We start from the raw sequence: 18,027 nt of genomic DNA on the forward strand, positions 1-18,027 counted from the left end.
AGGCAGGTGTCATAAAAATCACATCTTCATTTTATTTTTGATTAATTTATTACTTGTAAAAAATCAAAATGTAATTATAAAAATATAACAGAATAGTAAAAATAATATATGTATACTACAAATCGTACACAAAGCCAAAAAAATATTTAAGTTTTTTAACGAATATCACTATGAAATTTCAAAATTTTACAAAATGTTTCATATTAACAAATTACAATTTTCTTCCAACAAGAAAGGTAAAGGTAAATACCTTGAAAAAGCTCGATGAAATTCAACTAGAAAAAGTAATATTTCCTGAAACGCACAAAGTTGATTAGTAAATAAAGATTTGTAGAAGTCCTTAATGTCAGTATTCTGTTAAAACAATACATATACCTGAATCATCAGGTATATGTATCAACCTTTATTTTTTTCTGTTTTGTCTTTAGAAGCAAGATTATTATTTAGTTAACCATATTAAGTCTCCTAAGAAGACCTCTTGTGTTATATTACCCAAATATTTCAAATTTGTGGCCATTTTCAACTACATAGTTATAAATAGTATTGTTAGAAAAAACAATGCATAGTAAAAATAATTAAGCTATGGTAGAGTGGAGTTCGTATCTCAAACTTCTGATTTGTAGTTGTGCTATGAAACTACTGCGGGGTCACAAACCAACTTCCCTGTTTAAATCTACAGACTTAGCCGAATAGGAAGTAAGTTTTAAAAAAGTGAAAATCGCTGGGCTATGACATGGACTAATAGTCAAAATATTTTCATTTCTGTAAAACATTTATCATAAATTAAAACAAACTATATGGGGTCTTCACATTTGGGGGTTCAGGGATCAATTCCCAGGTAGATCATAATAATTCAATGTTATTTTTCTTGACCAGAGTCCAGAGGTGTTTTGTGCTATTCTTGGCCTCTGTATAGAGGAAGTTCAGTGCAATGGGAAATTGGATGTAAAAAATGTTTTCTTACGTGTGGTAAAAGTTAGAGCATTAATTGTATGCCGAAGTTTCTCTAAAGTGAATGAAAAAAATAATTTTAATAAAAATGAACTATTTTGAATGAGGTCACTAGTTCTCCAAAATCAACCAATAACAGAGTTTTGTGGAACAATTTCGATTACCGGGAAGCCGACCCATCAATCGAGACAACTCACCGCAAAGAACTTGTGATGTGACAGGCGGAGTAATTTAAAAAACAAATATTTAAAAAAAAAACATAGTGCTGTAAATACGATACATAAAAGCGTTTTTTTTATTATGACTTTATTCGATAGTTTATAAACAAAAAAAAAATTAAAACCTCTGAACTTCCTCATTCTGTGGTTTGGATCTATAAAGGGCTAGTGTCGTAAATTGTGATATTACAGGAAAGTAATTATTTAGACATTTTGTGGCGTTATTTGACGTCTTTGACGACAAATATTAATAAAAAACGTTACAACACATGCATGTGTGTACATTTTTAACTAACATCGAAAAATAATGGCAAGAAAAATATGAAATCCGACATTTACCCTAGAAGGGCTAGAGATCGAGTCACAGAATTATTGGGCCTCTTGCCCAGTTGTGCAAATACATAAACATATCTAGCCGGTTGAGGAATTTTTATTTGAGGCGAGACATGATTTGAATAAATAATTTAATACCTTTTCTGCGCAGCTACTAACTCTTGTTCCAAATGTTCAATCCTTTTATTGTACGATGACAATTGTTTCTGAAGGTCGCTGTTAATGGCAGTTAATATTGTCGATTGTTCAGTAAGCGAATGAATTTCTAATGGTGCACTAGAAAGCTTATCTTGCAGTATTTTAATCTCTTCCTCTTTAGATTCTATGATTTGATATGCCTGAAAACCTCATAATACGTTATTAAAATTTTCATTACTGTGCCAAAAACACAATACACGTGAAAAAATTAGAGATTTAAAATTGGAAAAATGAAATATTCATAGGCAAAGGGAAATTTAGCCCTACGGGAAATTGGATACAAAAAATGTTTTCTTGCGCATGGTAAAAATTAGAGCATTCAATTATACAGCAAAGTTTCTTGAAAATGTACAAAAAAATAATAAAAAATATTTTAATAAAAACGAACTACATTGAACGACGTCACTAGTTCATATGAATCAACCGATGATAAGAGAGTTGTGGAAGATTTCCAGTTTACGGTAATTCAACGAATCAATCGGAAAAACCGACCGAGAAGAAGCGGAGAACTTGAGACGTCACACGCGCAGTAATTTCATAAATACAAAACTTGAAAAATCATCGCGCTGATAATAGGATAAGTACATAAAAATGTAATTATTGGCTTTGTTGAATAGTCTATTAACAATTAATAAAAAAACCACCGAACTTCCTCATTGCTTAAAATATTTAAAGTTGAAGTCAAAAGTGATAATATTTTAAATCTAAAAGGTTAAAATTATGAAAAAACCATCGGATGATGTTTGTAGTACGAGCAAAAGGACCACCCTTTAAGCTCGTAAAGCTACTGGCATGTACTGGGGTCTGGAAGGAATAGGGAAGGAAATGTAGGAATATAGGTCAATAGACCCGCGTGATGTTTGAAATTGTATCTCTCGTTGGCGAATATACATGTATATACCTGCGTGACGTTTGAAATTGTATCTCTCGTTGGCGAATATACCTGTAGTATCGAGTGAGACGTAAAGAGTATGTGAGACAATCGCATATTCCTTACTGTTTTACTTGATGAATTATTTTAAGCGATACGTAAATGTAGAGAAATACCGAAAATTTAAGCATAGTTTTTACTTCATTAAAACATCAATTAAAGTGATTAGATGAAATGTGTACTAGCTACACAGAACACCCGAGTTTAGAGGTGAAAAGGCCATAAAAAACGAAGAAGAACGAAGAAGATCACCGGGAAAGAAGGGTGAAGCTGAAGTTTTTTTTTAATTCTCACGCTTTCCTAGAAAGGGGACAGGACTAAACAGATACTGAAGTAAATGTGATATTTGGTACTTGGTAAGGAATATAAAAAGGGGTTATCTGCAAACTTCTAATGGAAAAATATTACAAAAACTAGTGACAACAGTGTGATGTCTTATTTTTAGTATTTAATACCTCGTGCATTTCCTTTTCGTGTGCTGTAAGCCCTCCCTTCTCATTAGTTGATTTCTTTTGATAGTGGAAGTGTTTATTTAACTCTTTGCTGGAATAAAAAAATATTTTAAGTAATTTTATAATATGCTATGAAACAGATTTTCAATTCAATTTAACATTAACTACAAGCTCAATATCCCAGTAGATATGATTTACTATAAAAAATCACAATCAGAATCAAAACTACCTTCTTCATTGTATGACAGAAGAGAAATGTTTAGTTTTATGTTACTGTATAAAATAGTCAACTCTCTATTTGATTGCCCAGAAATTATACAATTAATAGGGTTTTATGTACCACAAAGTCGTACAAGGCAGCAAATGTTATTTCCAGACGAAAATTGCCGAACCAACGTCAAATACAATAACAATAGGTTAGCAATTATTGCTAATAAATTTAGGAATATTGTTGATATTTTCAACACGATTCGTAAATCAAAAGATTTCTAGAATATCTCTTTCAACCATAAATTTTTAATACGTTAATTGTCAAATCCAACAAATACTTGAAGATGGACATGTTAAAAGTTGGAATAATCGGCCCGCGAGCATGAGAAGATGTATGAATGTAGAGGAAACAAGATCTTTATGCAAAGATAGAGGATGTGGCGTTCTATTCTCTCTGCCTACTCTTACCCCCGTAAGGGTAGGCAGAGAGAATAGAAACGGTGTAATAGTTTGTTTGTTTGTGTTAATTGTGTTTATTTTTCTCTTCATATACAAGTGTATTTTGTATCTTAGCTTTATTTTTGTTTTTCATTTTAATTTTGTTCTCTAATTGTATTTGGATTATATAATGTACTAGCGGACCTGACAGACGTTGTCCTGCCCGAACGTTGGCTTGCCTGCTATTAGCTTGGAAAAAGACTTTTCGTTGATAGGTAGGTACATAGGTATTTGTTTATGGTTGAATTCCAAAACGTAAAATTATTAATATTCAAATATTGAATTTTTTGGCAAATGTCAAACTCGGCTCTTCTCACCAACAGGGGAGCACTTTATTCATGAATGCGATTTTCTTATTAAAGTGTTACCAAAAATCCAGTAAAAAGAAATAAATTGGAAGAAATTACAAGGAATGTAAGGAAAGAATCTGATCGGGATCCATAAAAAGCAAATGTTGTTTGTAAACATTCAAAAACAAACTTTTTTCAAACACAAAAAACAAAATCCTTCAATTTTTTTTTTGTATATGCATTCTCGTCAAATGCAACCGTGGTAGGTCGATGAAAAAAAGATTTATGCTTCTTACTTTTTTTCACAGATTCGATTAAAATTTTTAATATCTGCGAACACGCACAGCGCAAAGATCTACATTTTGCTGAAAATCGCACGTAAATCCGTTTAGGAAAGGTTCAGTGACACGTACAGACGAATTATATTCATAAAAATAATTTTTAATATAAATTGTTTTATTTTAATTTTATCATCAAGTATACCAATGAAGCAGGTATATATTTTATATAACTGTAAAAGGCAGTTAACCATGTAAAAAAAAAATAATAATAATATGAAAAATAAAGTTCATCAAAATGTAATGGTTATTGAATGCAACTAATATGGGTGTTGACAAATAAAGAGGTTGCACTGTATATAGCTTAAAAATTCAATCATTCTAAACCAAAAATAGCTTTCATACCCATTTAAAGTAAGTTTTTATAAAGAGAGATGCATCTCCGGTATATTATTTACTGATTTATCCATTCTAAACTGTTATTGTATTTATATTATTTATGTATCGACTGTATGTGACACAAATATGATATAAAAAAGAATTCACACAATTATAAAATAATAATAATACCCCGAACATACCTCTTTTTGAATTCATGTTTTAAAGAGTCAAGTTTTTGTTCTAAATCCTTCACATTACTGTCTTTTATTACTATTTCATTTTTTAGCTTTTCTGAAGATATCTAAAAATAATACAATGAATAAATAAAATGAATTGGATTGTCATTGTGACATTTTTAAAAGAACTCTGACATGAAAGTATAAATTATACCCTACCCAATGACTTTTTTACTATCATACTTCGCCATTATAATCATAAAATGTGATAGTCCCAGTCCAGTAGTACTTATATAAATAATTATTATCGGTCAGTTAATTCATTATTAATTAGTGCAAAAATAGATCATTTCTAAAAAACAGGCTACTTTATATCATTAAATGAACTTACAAGCATAAGATCATGCTGCATTAGAAGGTTGGCATTTTGTTCTTTAACCTCTTTTAGTTCTGTTTTAAGAGTAACTAGTTGTTTTATCAAACATTCTTTTCTCTTTCTATCTCCACCTACTTATGAAATACAGAAAATAACACTTTTAGATTATTTGAATAAGGCCATAACAAATGTTTAACTTAATTTTTTTTCAAATTTAACTGGCCCTAACTACAGTAGAGCCTCACGACTTAAACCTCTTGTCACTCAAAGACAAAGTCCATAAATATAATAAATCTGGGATATACCAATTAAATTGTAATGATTGTGATTCAATCTACATTGGAAAAACTAAAAGAAACTTTAATATCAGAGTAAAAGAATATTTAAGATGCTTAAATAATAATAATTTTTCTGAATTTGCAAATCATCTGATAGAATTTCAATAAAGACACTGGATTAAAAGTACTTCATGTTGAAAATAAAATTTTAAAATTAGACAACTTAGAAATCTTAGAAATTGAAAAAGCGATTCATAATAAGAAAGCAATAATTAATTACCAAATAAACAATATATCTTTTAGTCGTCTCTTGTCTAACTTCGAAAATAGTGTTATCAAATTACCACCCGTGTAAGGAAAAAACGACTTGATTTATTGGGTCCACGTGTATTTAGTGAACATGATAAAAATAAAAAAGGAATCAATTCATTAGTTACGTAAACCTTGACGAAGAAGCTTGTTTGCTTTGAAACCGGTCGGTAGAAAAAAATAATGATAAAAAAAATTAGTGGTTAAAAAAAAATTTGTTTTACATATTTTACTAAAACTGTTGTGTTTATTTATTACGTAGCAGTAAAATGGGTGATTCAAACACACATATATATACCCCCACTTATATAGACTATATATGGTAAAAAGGCCAAATAATGACCGAAGCCTCATTAGGATTTGTATGAGAGTCAATTAAAGATTGAAAAAAATTAAAAATCAGCTTAACTTGTTTTATTTTTAATCAATTTCGAAACAATGAAGGTTAGACAGGTGTTATATAAAACTATAAGATTATTGATTTATTTATCAAACACCCAGAGGGCTCTTACAATAAACAGTTCAAATGTACATAGTCATATTTATTTATTTATTTATTCACACTCTTTATCAAAATACAATTCCATATTCACTTTGCCCAGCTAACAAGGGTACATACCCCGTTCCAAGCTAGGCAATTACATTTTAATATATTATAATACTTAACAAATTAATATAGAGCACAGACAAACAAAATATAAACTTATTCGGATACACATTTAGCAACAGTTATACATTATAACATATAATATGTAATTGTAAACAAAAGAAGGAAAGAAAGCAAAGCAGAATTGAAACAAAGGGAAAAACCCATTTAAAAAAGTTGGAGAATTGAAGATAAATCCCAAAAACAGTTTTAATATAAACCAACGACTATACAAGTATAAAAATTATTCAAATTTTGTTTGACATAAATCTGTTGTTTTTATGAACGTTGTCGGACAAAAGGGGTTTAATCTTAATACCAAAATCTTAATTTAATATTCATAGGTGTAAGCTCATACGATGCACCTTAAAATTTTTTGAAAAGTGGTGTATTGTTATTTGATTTTTTTTTACGCCGGTTCCCCCTAAGAACTGTTCTGTTAATATAATATTACGTACTGATATAACCATCCAAAAAAGTCTCTGGAGAATTTAAACGAATATCATTATTTATGGTAAAAATATAAATAATTTAAAACTAATGGCTTTTAGTCCCTAGAGCTTATTTATACAGTAAAAATATTTTGTTAAAAATTGAGGTTACGCATTAATGCACTTTCACCGATAACCAATGATATTTGATCAAAATTTAATTTTGAATAAATGGCCTTTCAGAGTGCCATAATTACTAGAGACCAGGCTAAGCTGGAGTCGGTGGGGCTCTACAGTGTATTACAAGTAATTAGTGACAAAGCAAAATAAAATATACGTGCCTGGATTTTCAGAATATTTTGTTCGAACAATATCCAATATGAGTTGGCTCTTTTTTTCTATATCCTTGCTCTTTTGTATGAAGGTGGCCTTTTCTTTTATTCTTTCTTCAACATCCTTTTCTAATTCCCTAATTCGACTCCTGAGGCTTTCCCCAATATTCACTGCAACCATTCTTTCTTGCTGAAGTTCGATTCCTCTGGTAAAATAAAACTTAGCAGAATAAAATTTAAGAGTTATGTTTATCTCGCCGCCAGTCGGCCACTCATTTGGACGGCTAGGCTGTTCATGAAATACCAGCATCCAATTGAATGGTTAGGCCGTTCGTTGAATGAGATAGCTCAATGTTCAATGTGTTGGCTGATTGAAAGATAGCCCGTAGGAAACAACTGAACTAAAAGCCGCGGGATTACGTTAGGATAGGTTGGATTAAGTTTTTATTATTAACCTAACATTGTATAACAAAATAAATTTTTAAAAAAACACTTATTTTTGTTAAAATTAAAGATTTCAGCGCTTAGAATCTTCTTGGGTTATCCCCGATCACTGGACTACGCTGTTTTTATCAGGTCATGGTAAATTTAATCAAAAATTATTTGTTTTTAATATTGTTGACTCCCCTTCGTGCTGCTGCGGATATCCTAACCAATCTTCTGAACACATCCTGTGGCCTTGTCCCTTTCCCCCTCTCTATGATTACCGAATGGAGCTTCTCACTACTATCCGTGGCCCTGTTATAGGTCCTGTCGGATATACAGATCTGGTGGCTTCTAAAAAGAATTTCAAGGCTTTTAAAAAGTTTTGTAATCATTTCGGCGAATTGATCATGTCCAATCAATTTAATCCCAGTCAGTGAAGAATTCATTTCCCTCTCTTCTCAATCCAAAGAAGTACATATTATGTACTTCTGGATTACTTTCTTTCAGCACAAAGATGCTGAGGCTACCAGATTTCAGAGAGCTCCTTCGGGCAGCTTTTCTCGTTTGACAACGAGCAAATTTTCCGTGTATGTGGGCACCGCCAAGGAGACTTACGTCCTCAGATGCGGTGTGCGGTATGTGGGGGGCAAGCTGTTAAAATTAAAGAGGGTAAGCGACGTTCAGCCCTTTCGTTAAATGTTGCTCTTAACATTTTGGCTAAGATTTTATCCATAGGCCATCCAATTGAATGCTAGCATTTAATGAATAGCCTAGCTGATTTAATTGAATGGCTGATTTAACTATTTGGCGGCGACATATACAACTATTAAATTTTTGGTATAATTTAAACTAGTCATTTAACTCTACTCACAAATAGAAAACCAATTCAAACTAGTCATTTAACTCTACTCACAAATAGAAAACCATAAAATAGGTTATTTTTTTACCTTAAAATAACCGTGGTTTAAATTTATTATTCTAAGTTGATTTACATCAGTTTAATGAAAATCTATAAATCTGATGAAATATCGGAGCAAAAAAAGTAGATCAAGAATAAATAAACTAAACCCCCGTGGGCCAACGCAAGATAGGTAATAGATCTTATATGGTCAATATTTAAAGTATGTCCAAATGTTTTTAGATGAATTAAATATTGTATAATTCAACCCTCTTAGGATTTCATCTAACGCGTAAATCACAAACGTTAAGCAGAATGGTGAATGTTACACAGTGTGTAAAGCGATCTCCTGTAAATGTCTAGATTTCCACATTCCCCAATAATTCCTTGGTCCTGGTTGAAAGATCTATCAAAAAGTTATTTCCTTCATCATTGTTGAGTTATTGATCTATGGCTAAAAAGATAAAGTATTTACAATATACCTTGCTTTAAATTCCTTCAGCTCTTCTTCAGTTTCAGCCATTTTTTTTCTCATGGACCAGAATTCTTGTGTTTGAATACCCTCATCTATTTCAAAATAACAAAATACTAATATTCATTTTATGATGTAGAATGGATATTTTTATTTTGTAATAGAACATGTCGCACCTTTAGGACGAAAACTACTCAACTCAAAAAAGCTTAAAATGAGTTAAGATCATAAAATGAATTCAATGCACACTATCTATTTTTCTGCATTAAAAAAACACAACATTCGGGTGGGAATAGGACATAACTGTTACATATAGGTCTCTTTATTACTCAGAGAATTCAGATTCCGTGTCAGTACGGAAGCGACGCAATTAGTGTTGTGTTTACATTGCAGTGTGAAGGAAGCAACGCAGACAAACACATTGTGACCAAAAGCCAGTTGAGTCGATTTTATTCCGATACAAATGGAATGTTTGCTTTATTTTTTTAAATATTAAAACAGCCAATTTAGCTTTGTGATTGTTTCGTTCCGACTTACCGATAATCTTAGTGACTTATTTAAGTTAATGTCATTTTATTATTTAAATTATCAATAATCTTAGTAAGTTATTTACGTTCATGTCATTTCGTGAATAAATAAAAACATGTGTTTGGTGACCTGATCTGACCTAATAAAAGTTATGTCATTATTAAGATTAGATTTAATTAAATTAAATAAGTTTATCAAAGTGCTTTTGTTTTTTTTTTCAATCTAATAATGACTCATAAAATAAATGTCTTCTTTAAACTAATAATAATTTATTTTTATTATGCTTTTTTTCATAGATTCATAGCTGAAAGCCTTCGGTATAATTTTTAACTCTGGTGTAAATTTGGTGCTTACTTCGAAAAATACGAAAGAATACAAAGGTGTCACAATTTACATTCTTCTTTTGCAATGTCCCAAAAAGTCGATTTTTTGAGTTGAGTCGTTTTCATCTTAAGGGTGTGATGTGAAGATATTAATCTTATAATTATAAAACCATTTGAACAGATAGGAAACTAAACCCGTAACAATACTGATAGACATGACTATTCAGGAAGCATAAAGTTTGATTTTCCCTAGGACTTAAAAAAAGTGATATATGTATTGATTTTAAATACAATTCGAAATATGGCTTTAGTTGTGAGAATTTGACCTTCAAACTTTTGGTTTTGTTGCACATATGGCAACCTGTCAAAGTTGGCAATCTCCAAAATTAAATAGATTATTTCACCATTGTTTCTTGACATACTCATAATTATTTTATCACTTGTTACATATAACATATTTAATACCCTGTCATCGCTCTAATTTTTTTGCCTCCTCTTTCACAGTAGTAGCCGCTCGATTGTGGAATAATCTACCCACTAATGTTAGAGACGCCCCTTCATTATTTACATTTAAGTCAAGATTGAAATGTCACTATCTAAATATTTAAATTGTTCCTTTATCCTTCTTCTTTCCTTCCCATCCCCTCTCCTCTCTTCATAGTAGAATGTTATTTTTTTTTATATCTATATTTATTTTTGTTAATCTTTGCTTTTAATTTTTGTATAAAATTGTAAGATTCAATATGTCCATGTATTTATAATTTTCTCAAACTGCACGGTTTGGGTAGGTAGGAAGAAATTGCCTTAAGGCAATATGCCCGCCCTTATATGTATATTTATTGTATATGTATATAAAGTGTCAAATAAATAAATAAAATATTGACTGGTGATAATAAATATTTGAAATATGAAGATATTGTTGCATCAGTCAGAAACGAGCAAACGGGAAGTCCTACCCCGCCCACTACATTCACCAAACATTGCTCCTTCCAATTACCACTTGTTCCTATCGATGACTCATGGTCTGGCTGAGCAGCACTTCCATTCTTACACTTACATTCAGCCCTTCTTTATCAAGGTATAATTTATAATGATGTTCAGATACCTGGAAATTCTCTCTCTTTGACAAAAAAAATTGCCTCTATCCTGCGGTATCACTAATGTGATTAAAATGTTATTTTTGGGGAGATTATAAACTACAAAATTACCAAACTTAATGAGAAGCTTCAACTTTACTTAACTTCACTTATGGAAAATCTGATAAGAAAAAAATTTTCTTGCGCGCGGTAAAAAAATAGAGCATTAAATTGTGCAGCAAAATTTCTTGAAAATGTAAAAAAAAAATTTTTTTTTTAAATAAAAGCGAACTACTTTGAGCGACGTCATTAGTTCATATGACTCAACCAATGATAAGAGAGCTGTGAAAGATTTCCGGTTTACTTATCGTCAACGAACCAATCGGCAAAACTGACTGAGCAGATGCCAAAAAATGGCTCAATTCGTGAATTACCACAAAAGATATGTCATTCTTTCGATATGGTATTCTTATGCTGGCAGAAAGATGGGAAAAAGTAGTCACATGTTCTTAACTAAATTTTTAAAAATAAAGCAATAATTTTCACAAAAACACAGCAAGAACTTATTCAAGCCCCCAATAATGAATACAGAAATTGTAATATTGATTTTTATAAAAAGTGTACCATTGGTTAGTGTGACATCTTCTCCGGCACCGTCTGCGTTAGAAGTCAACTGGTTTAACTCCCGTACTTCCCACCCGCTAGTATTGTAAAGTGTTAATTCTGGTTCCAAATGCTCAACTTTTTGGCCATTTAAGAGCATTATCCCATGAAGTTCTTTGAGATTTGAGTACGCTTTGACCATACTTATCTAAAAATGTTATTGACATTCAGTGATCTTCAAGAAAATGAAATATTATTTTTATACAAAAGATTTGCCATAATCTAAATTTACCACTTAACCAATTATATGAACATAGTTTGTACACCTTATATATAATTTTAATATAATATAAAATACACAAATACTAACCTGTTTCTCTTGAAGATCTTCTTTTAGTTTCTGAAATTCACTCTTCTTTTTCATGTATACAACTTCTTCATCTCGTCCATCATCATCTTAAAAATAATCACGTCTAAGTACCAATAAAAATTTAATAGATTATGTAAGATCTGATGTTTTCATATAATTAAAAATACATACTATTATGAATGAAAATACAGGGTGTTCTTTAAACCCCGTCACATTCGAAACCACGATTATCAGTATGGGCAAGAAGACACAATGCCATATTTTTTTTAATATTTAGAACGAAGAAAATTTGTAAAATTAAAATATTAAGAAAAACAAATGGTTGCTTACTTCTGCAGGGGAGAAGCGAGGGGGGCGCGGCCGCATGGTTAACAATGTGTCCAACTCCCCCCTCCCCCCACCTCGTTTCTCTCCTGCAGAAGTTAGCAACCATTTGTTTTTTTAAATATTTTATTTTTAACAATTTTATTCGTTCTAAAAATTTATTTTCATGTGCCAATATGTCTTCTTGCTCATACTGATCGTCGTGGTTTCAGATGTGACAGGGCTTAAAGAACATAACAAGAAAATACATGAAGTACGCATATTAAAAACATTCTAGTTTGTTAGTAAAAGTATTATATTATATATTATAATATTATTATTATTACTACTATACAATTCAGGGCAGGCAGCTCTGCTGTCAGCTGATGTTTTTTGTGCATTCAACAAAAAATCAGCAAACAGTTTTTTTAAATTACTTTTGTTAATTTATGGGGTTTCTAAATATTACAATTCAATTATATCACCTTCCGTTTTACACTTAATCATATCCATTTACTGTATTTTTCTTTAGTGTTTCATGATTAATGTGAACAAAGGCGGCATCCATGATGTAATGGTTAAGACATTCGAGTCACGCATGGAAGATTCCAGGTTCGATTCCCGGTGAGAACACAAACATTAAATGGGATTTTTCTCAAGCCTGGGTATTCTGTGATGTAACCTACTTTTGTAATTAGGCCTCCTGGTCTGATGTGGTGCAAAAAAAATATCTATATTTTTAATTCGGTTTTTTTAAATTTGTATATACACCTTTGTAGTGAAGGTTTTTTGTGTATCAATTAAATGTGGACAGTACTGAATAAATTTAGCTGTGTGGTAAAATAAATAATTTTTTGTCTGTTACAATATCGAGTTGGTTAGTGTGGACCATTTGGCGTTTGGTGCTGCCAGTGGTGTTCGAACCTTCGCCTGATTTTCTTGGTAAATACAAAATATGTTTTTTTTGTATTACTAATATTATATAATATGTTTTTTTTTTCCGAATTTATATACCATTTACATAATGTTTCTCTCCGGTTCATTTCGTTTTTTCTGAACAGATTCCATTTTTTTATTTCATAGTCTTTTAGTCATTATTTGTAGGTACTTGTTTTGTTTAATTTTTTTATCAGTTTGTAAATTATATTTTTGATTAAAAGCCGAGACAAAATGGTATCCAAATAGTGGTGACAACATGCTGGCCTCTGTCCATACATATATTCTCCTTCCACCTCATTAATCTGCATAACATATTAATTTGTATTCTTAGGATAATTTAGTTAACCTTCCTCTATGCCCAGCTGACAAGAATCCCCTAAGACCTTATAACAGCTGCGGGTGGATGGTGGGTAATAAGATCCCCTCAGTGTCACTTAATAATATCTTATTTGATATTATTTAGTAATATTTACATTTATTATAAAAAATTATATGAATAGTACTTACACCTCCATCTGTGAAAAAAATTAAAACCTGCTGAAAAGCCGGTCTCATGGTTTAGCAGGTTTGTCTTATTATTTAATGTATAATATTAAAAAATAGAAACAATAATTAACAACAATATTTATACTTAAACTGGTATTTGAGCCGACTGCTGCAGCTGTTTCTGTTATTTTTTCTTCTAACATAATCATTGGTGATTTCTGAAATACATTTTATAATTATGACATAATTCGATAGATACACAACAGTTGAGATCCGTACATTATGTAAGGCTGAGATAAACATTATCGACAAAATCAAGAACGGAGCTCTGCGCTGGTTTGGACATTTAGAGCTAATGGACAGCGAAAGAACGGCTAAGAACAATTTACAATGCGAATGTTGATGGATGCAGAAATAAAGGAAGACCGAGAAAGATATGGCATGACCAAATTTAAGAAATACTTGAAGGTAGACATGTAAAAAGTCGGAATAATCGGCGCACTGCATGAAAAGATGTATGTATGTAGAGGAAGCGAGATCTGTATGCAATGAAAGAGTGATGTGGCATTCTATCCTCTCTACCTACCCTTACAGGGAAACGGCGTGATGGTTTGTTTGTTTGTCTTTAACAATAATTTGACAATGTATTTTTACATTTCAACATCATCATAAGCTCAACAGCCCTGGGTGGGCCTTGGCTGAATCCAGGAGCCTCCTCCACTATCGCCGGTCTGCCGCCCTTTTTTTCCAGTTCCTCACCTCCAACGTTGTCATATCTGCACTGATGTAGTCCGTCCATCGCATCTTGGGCCTTCCTAGTCTTTGTCGTCCTTGTGGCACAGAGAGATTAAGCATTTTATGGGGTTTTCATCATCCATGCTAATTACATGGCCAGCTCACCTCAAGCGTCCCACCTTGATGGAGTTGATTACATCAGGCGCTTGGTAGATATCGTATAGCTCTCTATCGTAGCGACAACGCCAATGATTATTTTCTCCCACTCCTGTGATAGTCATAGACAACTCTGAGGATTCTTCTTTCGAAAGCTGCAATGGTTCCCTCAGTATTCTTTGCCATAACCCAGGTTTCCGAGGCATATGTCAGGATTGGTTTAATCAGAGTTTTGTACAGTATAATTTTAGTATTTTTTGGTACTTTCCTCCTGATTTCTTCCTGTGTACTGTTTTTACTGGAGACTGTGGAATCTAGGTATGTAAAGGACTTGATCACCTTAAATTTGTAGTTTCCCGCAAATTCCCTCAAATTCGTAATTTTAGAGCATTTAACTCTACGCTGAAGTTTCTCAAAAATCCATGAAAAAATTGATAAAAACAAAATACTTATTACTGCGTTGATTTATGGGGTTCGTGATAGATTTACGGTTTCCTGTGGCTATTTTTTAAAATGTATTTTTACATTTAAATGTCAGTAGAACTTGTGACTTCAGGGGCAGAGTAATTTTAGAATTAATAAACTTTAAAAAATCATAGCAATGATAATATAATACGATACATAAAAATATTTCATTTCCATTAACAAATAAGAAAATATTTTTAAAAAAAACACTGAATTCCATTATTTAAATATTTTCATAGTGTATTTATTTCATATGTTTTTTTTTTAGTTAAGAAGAAATATTAGCCTTCTTATAATTTACACAAATATTTCAACTGTGGTGGCCATTATCAACAAGTTGTAAATAACTCACTCTTAGAAAATGGAAATCAAGTTGGGGTAGAGTGGGGTTTGAACCTCGGGCCTCTGGCCCGTGAGTCCGCAACACTAGCCATGGGACCACAATCCGATTAAAAAATGATGCAATTATCCAAAGATTTTTAAGTGCCGATTTGGAGTTTCTTTTTAAATTATCATCAAGATATTATTATTATTTTAAGAAATAAGACAGTATTATTTATTTATCTTGACAAAATTGAGAATTGAACCCAGAACCCAGAACTCAATGCAGGGTATAAAATATAAACCATTTTAGTTTGGGGGCAGAAAAGGGAAATATCACATACTACAAATACTGATAAAAACATGTGAAATGGATTAAAAAAAATTAATTGTATTTCAAAAATCAATATGGAAATTGTGGAGAAATGTTTTCATAATTTTTTTTTTTAATGAAATTGTTAAAATATACGTCTTTACAAAAACGTTACATGTTTGGCCTTGCCAATTGTGACGTTCAAAATTTAACGGAATCGTGACGTGGCCAATGCAATGAATCGTTTCCGCGGAAATTTGAAATTATAAATTTAAAAATATTTTTTATGCAAGTTTTACTTATCCTTATTTTTTACTTGTGATATTGTTCTACAATAATTTAACGGCCACGAACAAATAAACATAAATCTTGATGTATTAGGGGCGAGGGTAATAGAATGACCGTTTTTGCGGGAATTCAAAATTACAAATTTAAAAGCATTATTTATGCTACTAATAATTAGCAAAAAAATTTTTTTTTTATTGGACAGTATTTCGTGGGACCTTATTAATTTAAAATTGATATTTCCCTATTATGCTTTATTTTTAATTATTTAATGAGAAAAAAGAATTACTGGAGTATTAGGTGTTCTAATATTTTCAGCTCTTCCACTGTTGGGTATCTGCTGGTTTCTTTCTTTCGGCCGAGCTCGCGCTTCTGCGCGAGCTCGGCTGGTTCTCGTAGTCCGTGGGGTGCTCAGAGGATGTGAGGTATCTAAATTTCAATAATATTATTAACATACATAAGTATTTACAGAAATATCAGTAATGAACAAACAAGATGTTTTTCCGTAGGGGTAGACAGAGAAGATTGAATGTCATCTCTTTTTCTTTGCATGCGGACCTCTCTTCGTCTACATTCATACATCTTCTTATGCATGCACGCCGATCATTCTGACTTCTGACATTGCCACCTTCAAGTACTTATTGGAATTAGAATTGGTCAAGTCATATCTTTCTCGGTCTTTCCTCGTTTTCTGCATCCATCAACATTCTCATGATGCGAAAGATCGCATTTCAGCGGCATTCAAACTGTTTTCATCAATTTATTAATAAAATAATAGATTACTATGTTTTAGAATATCGCTACTTGTCAAATACACCCATCAGCAATTTAATTTTGAATGGTTTCTCATACATATTTACGGGCCGTAGGTGCTCGGGTCGAGAATTGGAAGCGCAAACTGAAACCATCCATTTCGCGTTTGTTATTAAACCAAAAATTGGGAAAAATATTATTCTAAATGCAATAGAGTGAAAGGGCATCTCTATAAGCGGTAGTGAATTATTACACTGAAGTCACATGTCACATCTGACCACAACGAAAATCTTTTAAGAAGGCAATTACCCACGATTTGAAATGCCATTATAACATATATATTTAATTATATCTCATTGAATACTAATTGATTTATGACAAAAATGTTTGTACAACTTATTTTCATATCAAAGAAAATTTATTTATTTAATTAACTCACTTTTACTTCCTATGTTCATTTCTTTGATTTGTGATATCATGTCAAAATAAAACTCGATAAACTTCAAATTCACTCGAAACTAGTTAAAAAAAAAAACAATTATTCAAATTAATAAAAAAATATGTTAAAAATTTTAAAAATATGTTTTCTTCTAATTTAAAGAATGCCAGAAAAATGTCTAAACACTGGAAATCTTTTAAAAATGGAACCAAATAATATTTTAAAATACATGAAAAATGTACCTGTATTAATACACCAGAAATATATACCTATCCATTTTTTATAGTAGGTAGGTACATATTTTGATCTAAAATTACAGAAGTGTTGTTAACCCGCTCGGCGCCCGTCCTTACTTAATTAATTAACCCTTACGCTGCTACGCAGTTTTTCAAGAATCTAATCAGAAATCCTCTTATTTATACATTTCAAAAATATTTTATCGAATACGTTGTTTTCCAAACACACTACTGTTTTATCAATTAATAGCAATTCCAAGAAAAATCTTCCATTCCATAAATATCTAATTCAAACCCAATGGAGTGAGCAAGATAGAAAATTCGTGCCGCAAATAGACAATTTTCGTACAGCGGTTGTAAACCCTTTCTAAATTGAAAATAAAAACAAACAAAACTGATCTCGTACTGCAATCTCAAGGCGCATTGTTATTATTGAAACGAAATAATTATGATAGTTTTTTTGTTGATTGCGGGGCAAAGTGCTCTGTTATATATTATCAAACCTACCACTTCCATCAATGCATGCTAAACAAAAATTGAGTAAAATACATCTTGAAATTTGTTGCAATAGAGAGGGAAAACATTTTTGCCAAGGGAATATGGAAGTCTAGG

The 18,027-nt window shown here is 31.4% G+C and overlaps 1 protein-coding gene across 3 annotated transcripts; it reads right to left on the bottom strand.

Moving 5' to 3' along the window:
• Nucleotides 1-28: 28 nt before the first annotated feature.
• On the bottom strand, nucleotides 29-17,350 carry LOC148279377 (uncharacterized). Of its 3 annotated transcripts, none has more exons than XM_088230055.1 (12): nucleotides 17,180-17,350; nucleotides 16,277-16,416; nucleotides 13,858-13,930; nucleotides 11,985-12,070; nucleotides 11,636-11,822; nucleotides 9,095-9,179; nucleotides 7,298-7,494; nucleotides 5,308-5,426; nucleotides 4,941-5,041; nucleotides 3,087-3,174; nucleotides 1,641-1,840; nucleotides 29-294 (listed from the first exon to the last, which is right to left on the bottom strand). In XM_088230055.1, exons 1-12 carry the CDS (start codon nucleotides 17,217-17,219, stop codon nucleotides 276-278), a joined length of 1,335 nt encoding a protein of 444 aa, XP_088086181.1. In that variant the 5' UTR covers nucleotides 17,220-17,350; the 3' UTR covers nucleotides 29-275. The 3 variants fall into 3 exon arrangements, with proteins under 3 accessions (XP_088086181.1, XP_088086182.1, XP_088086183.1); XM_088230056.1 differs by having other exon boundaries at nucleotides 30-294; nucleotides 5,308-5,423; XM_088230057.1 differs by lacking the exons at nucleotides 29-294; nucleotides 1,641-1,840; nucleotides 3,087-3,174; ... (1 more) ...; nucleotides 5,308-5,426; nucleotides 7,298-7,494 and adding an exon at nucleotides 8,170-8,365.
• Nucleotides 17,351-18,027: the final 677 nt, after the last annotated feature.

The sequence above is a fragment of the Micrasema longulum genome, unplaced genomic scaffold (assembly GCF_059751315.1).
Source record: "Micrasema longulum isolate JH-2025_06_02 unplaced genomic scaffold, ASM5975131v1 h1tg000728l, whole genome shotgun sequence".
In the NCBI taxonomy this organism is placed as follows: Eukaryota; Metazoa; Arthropoda; class Insecta; order Trichoptera; family Brachycentridae; genus Micrasema; species Micrasema longulum.

What these genes read in the sequence shown, in the direction of transcription:
- LOC148279377 (XM_088230055.1), bottom strand. Translation starts at nt 17,219, where the DNA reads ATGATATCACAAATCAAAGAAATGAACATAGGAAGTAAAA. An exon ending in AAGATCTTCAAGAGAAACAG is followed by an intron (nt 11,823 to 11,984) that starts GTTAGTATTTGT and finishes TAACATTTTTAG; the next exon opens with ATAAGTATGGTCAAAGCGTA. An exon ending in AAAATATTCTGAAAATCCAG is followed by an intron (nt 5,427 to 7,297) that starts GCACGTATATTT and finishes GTATTTCATAAG; the next exon opens with TAGGTGGAGATAGAAAGAGA.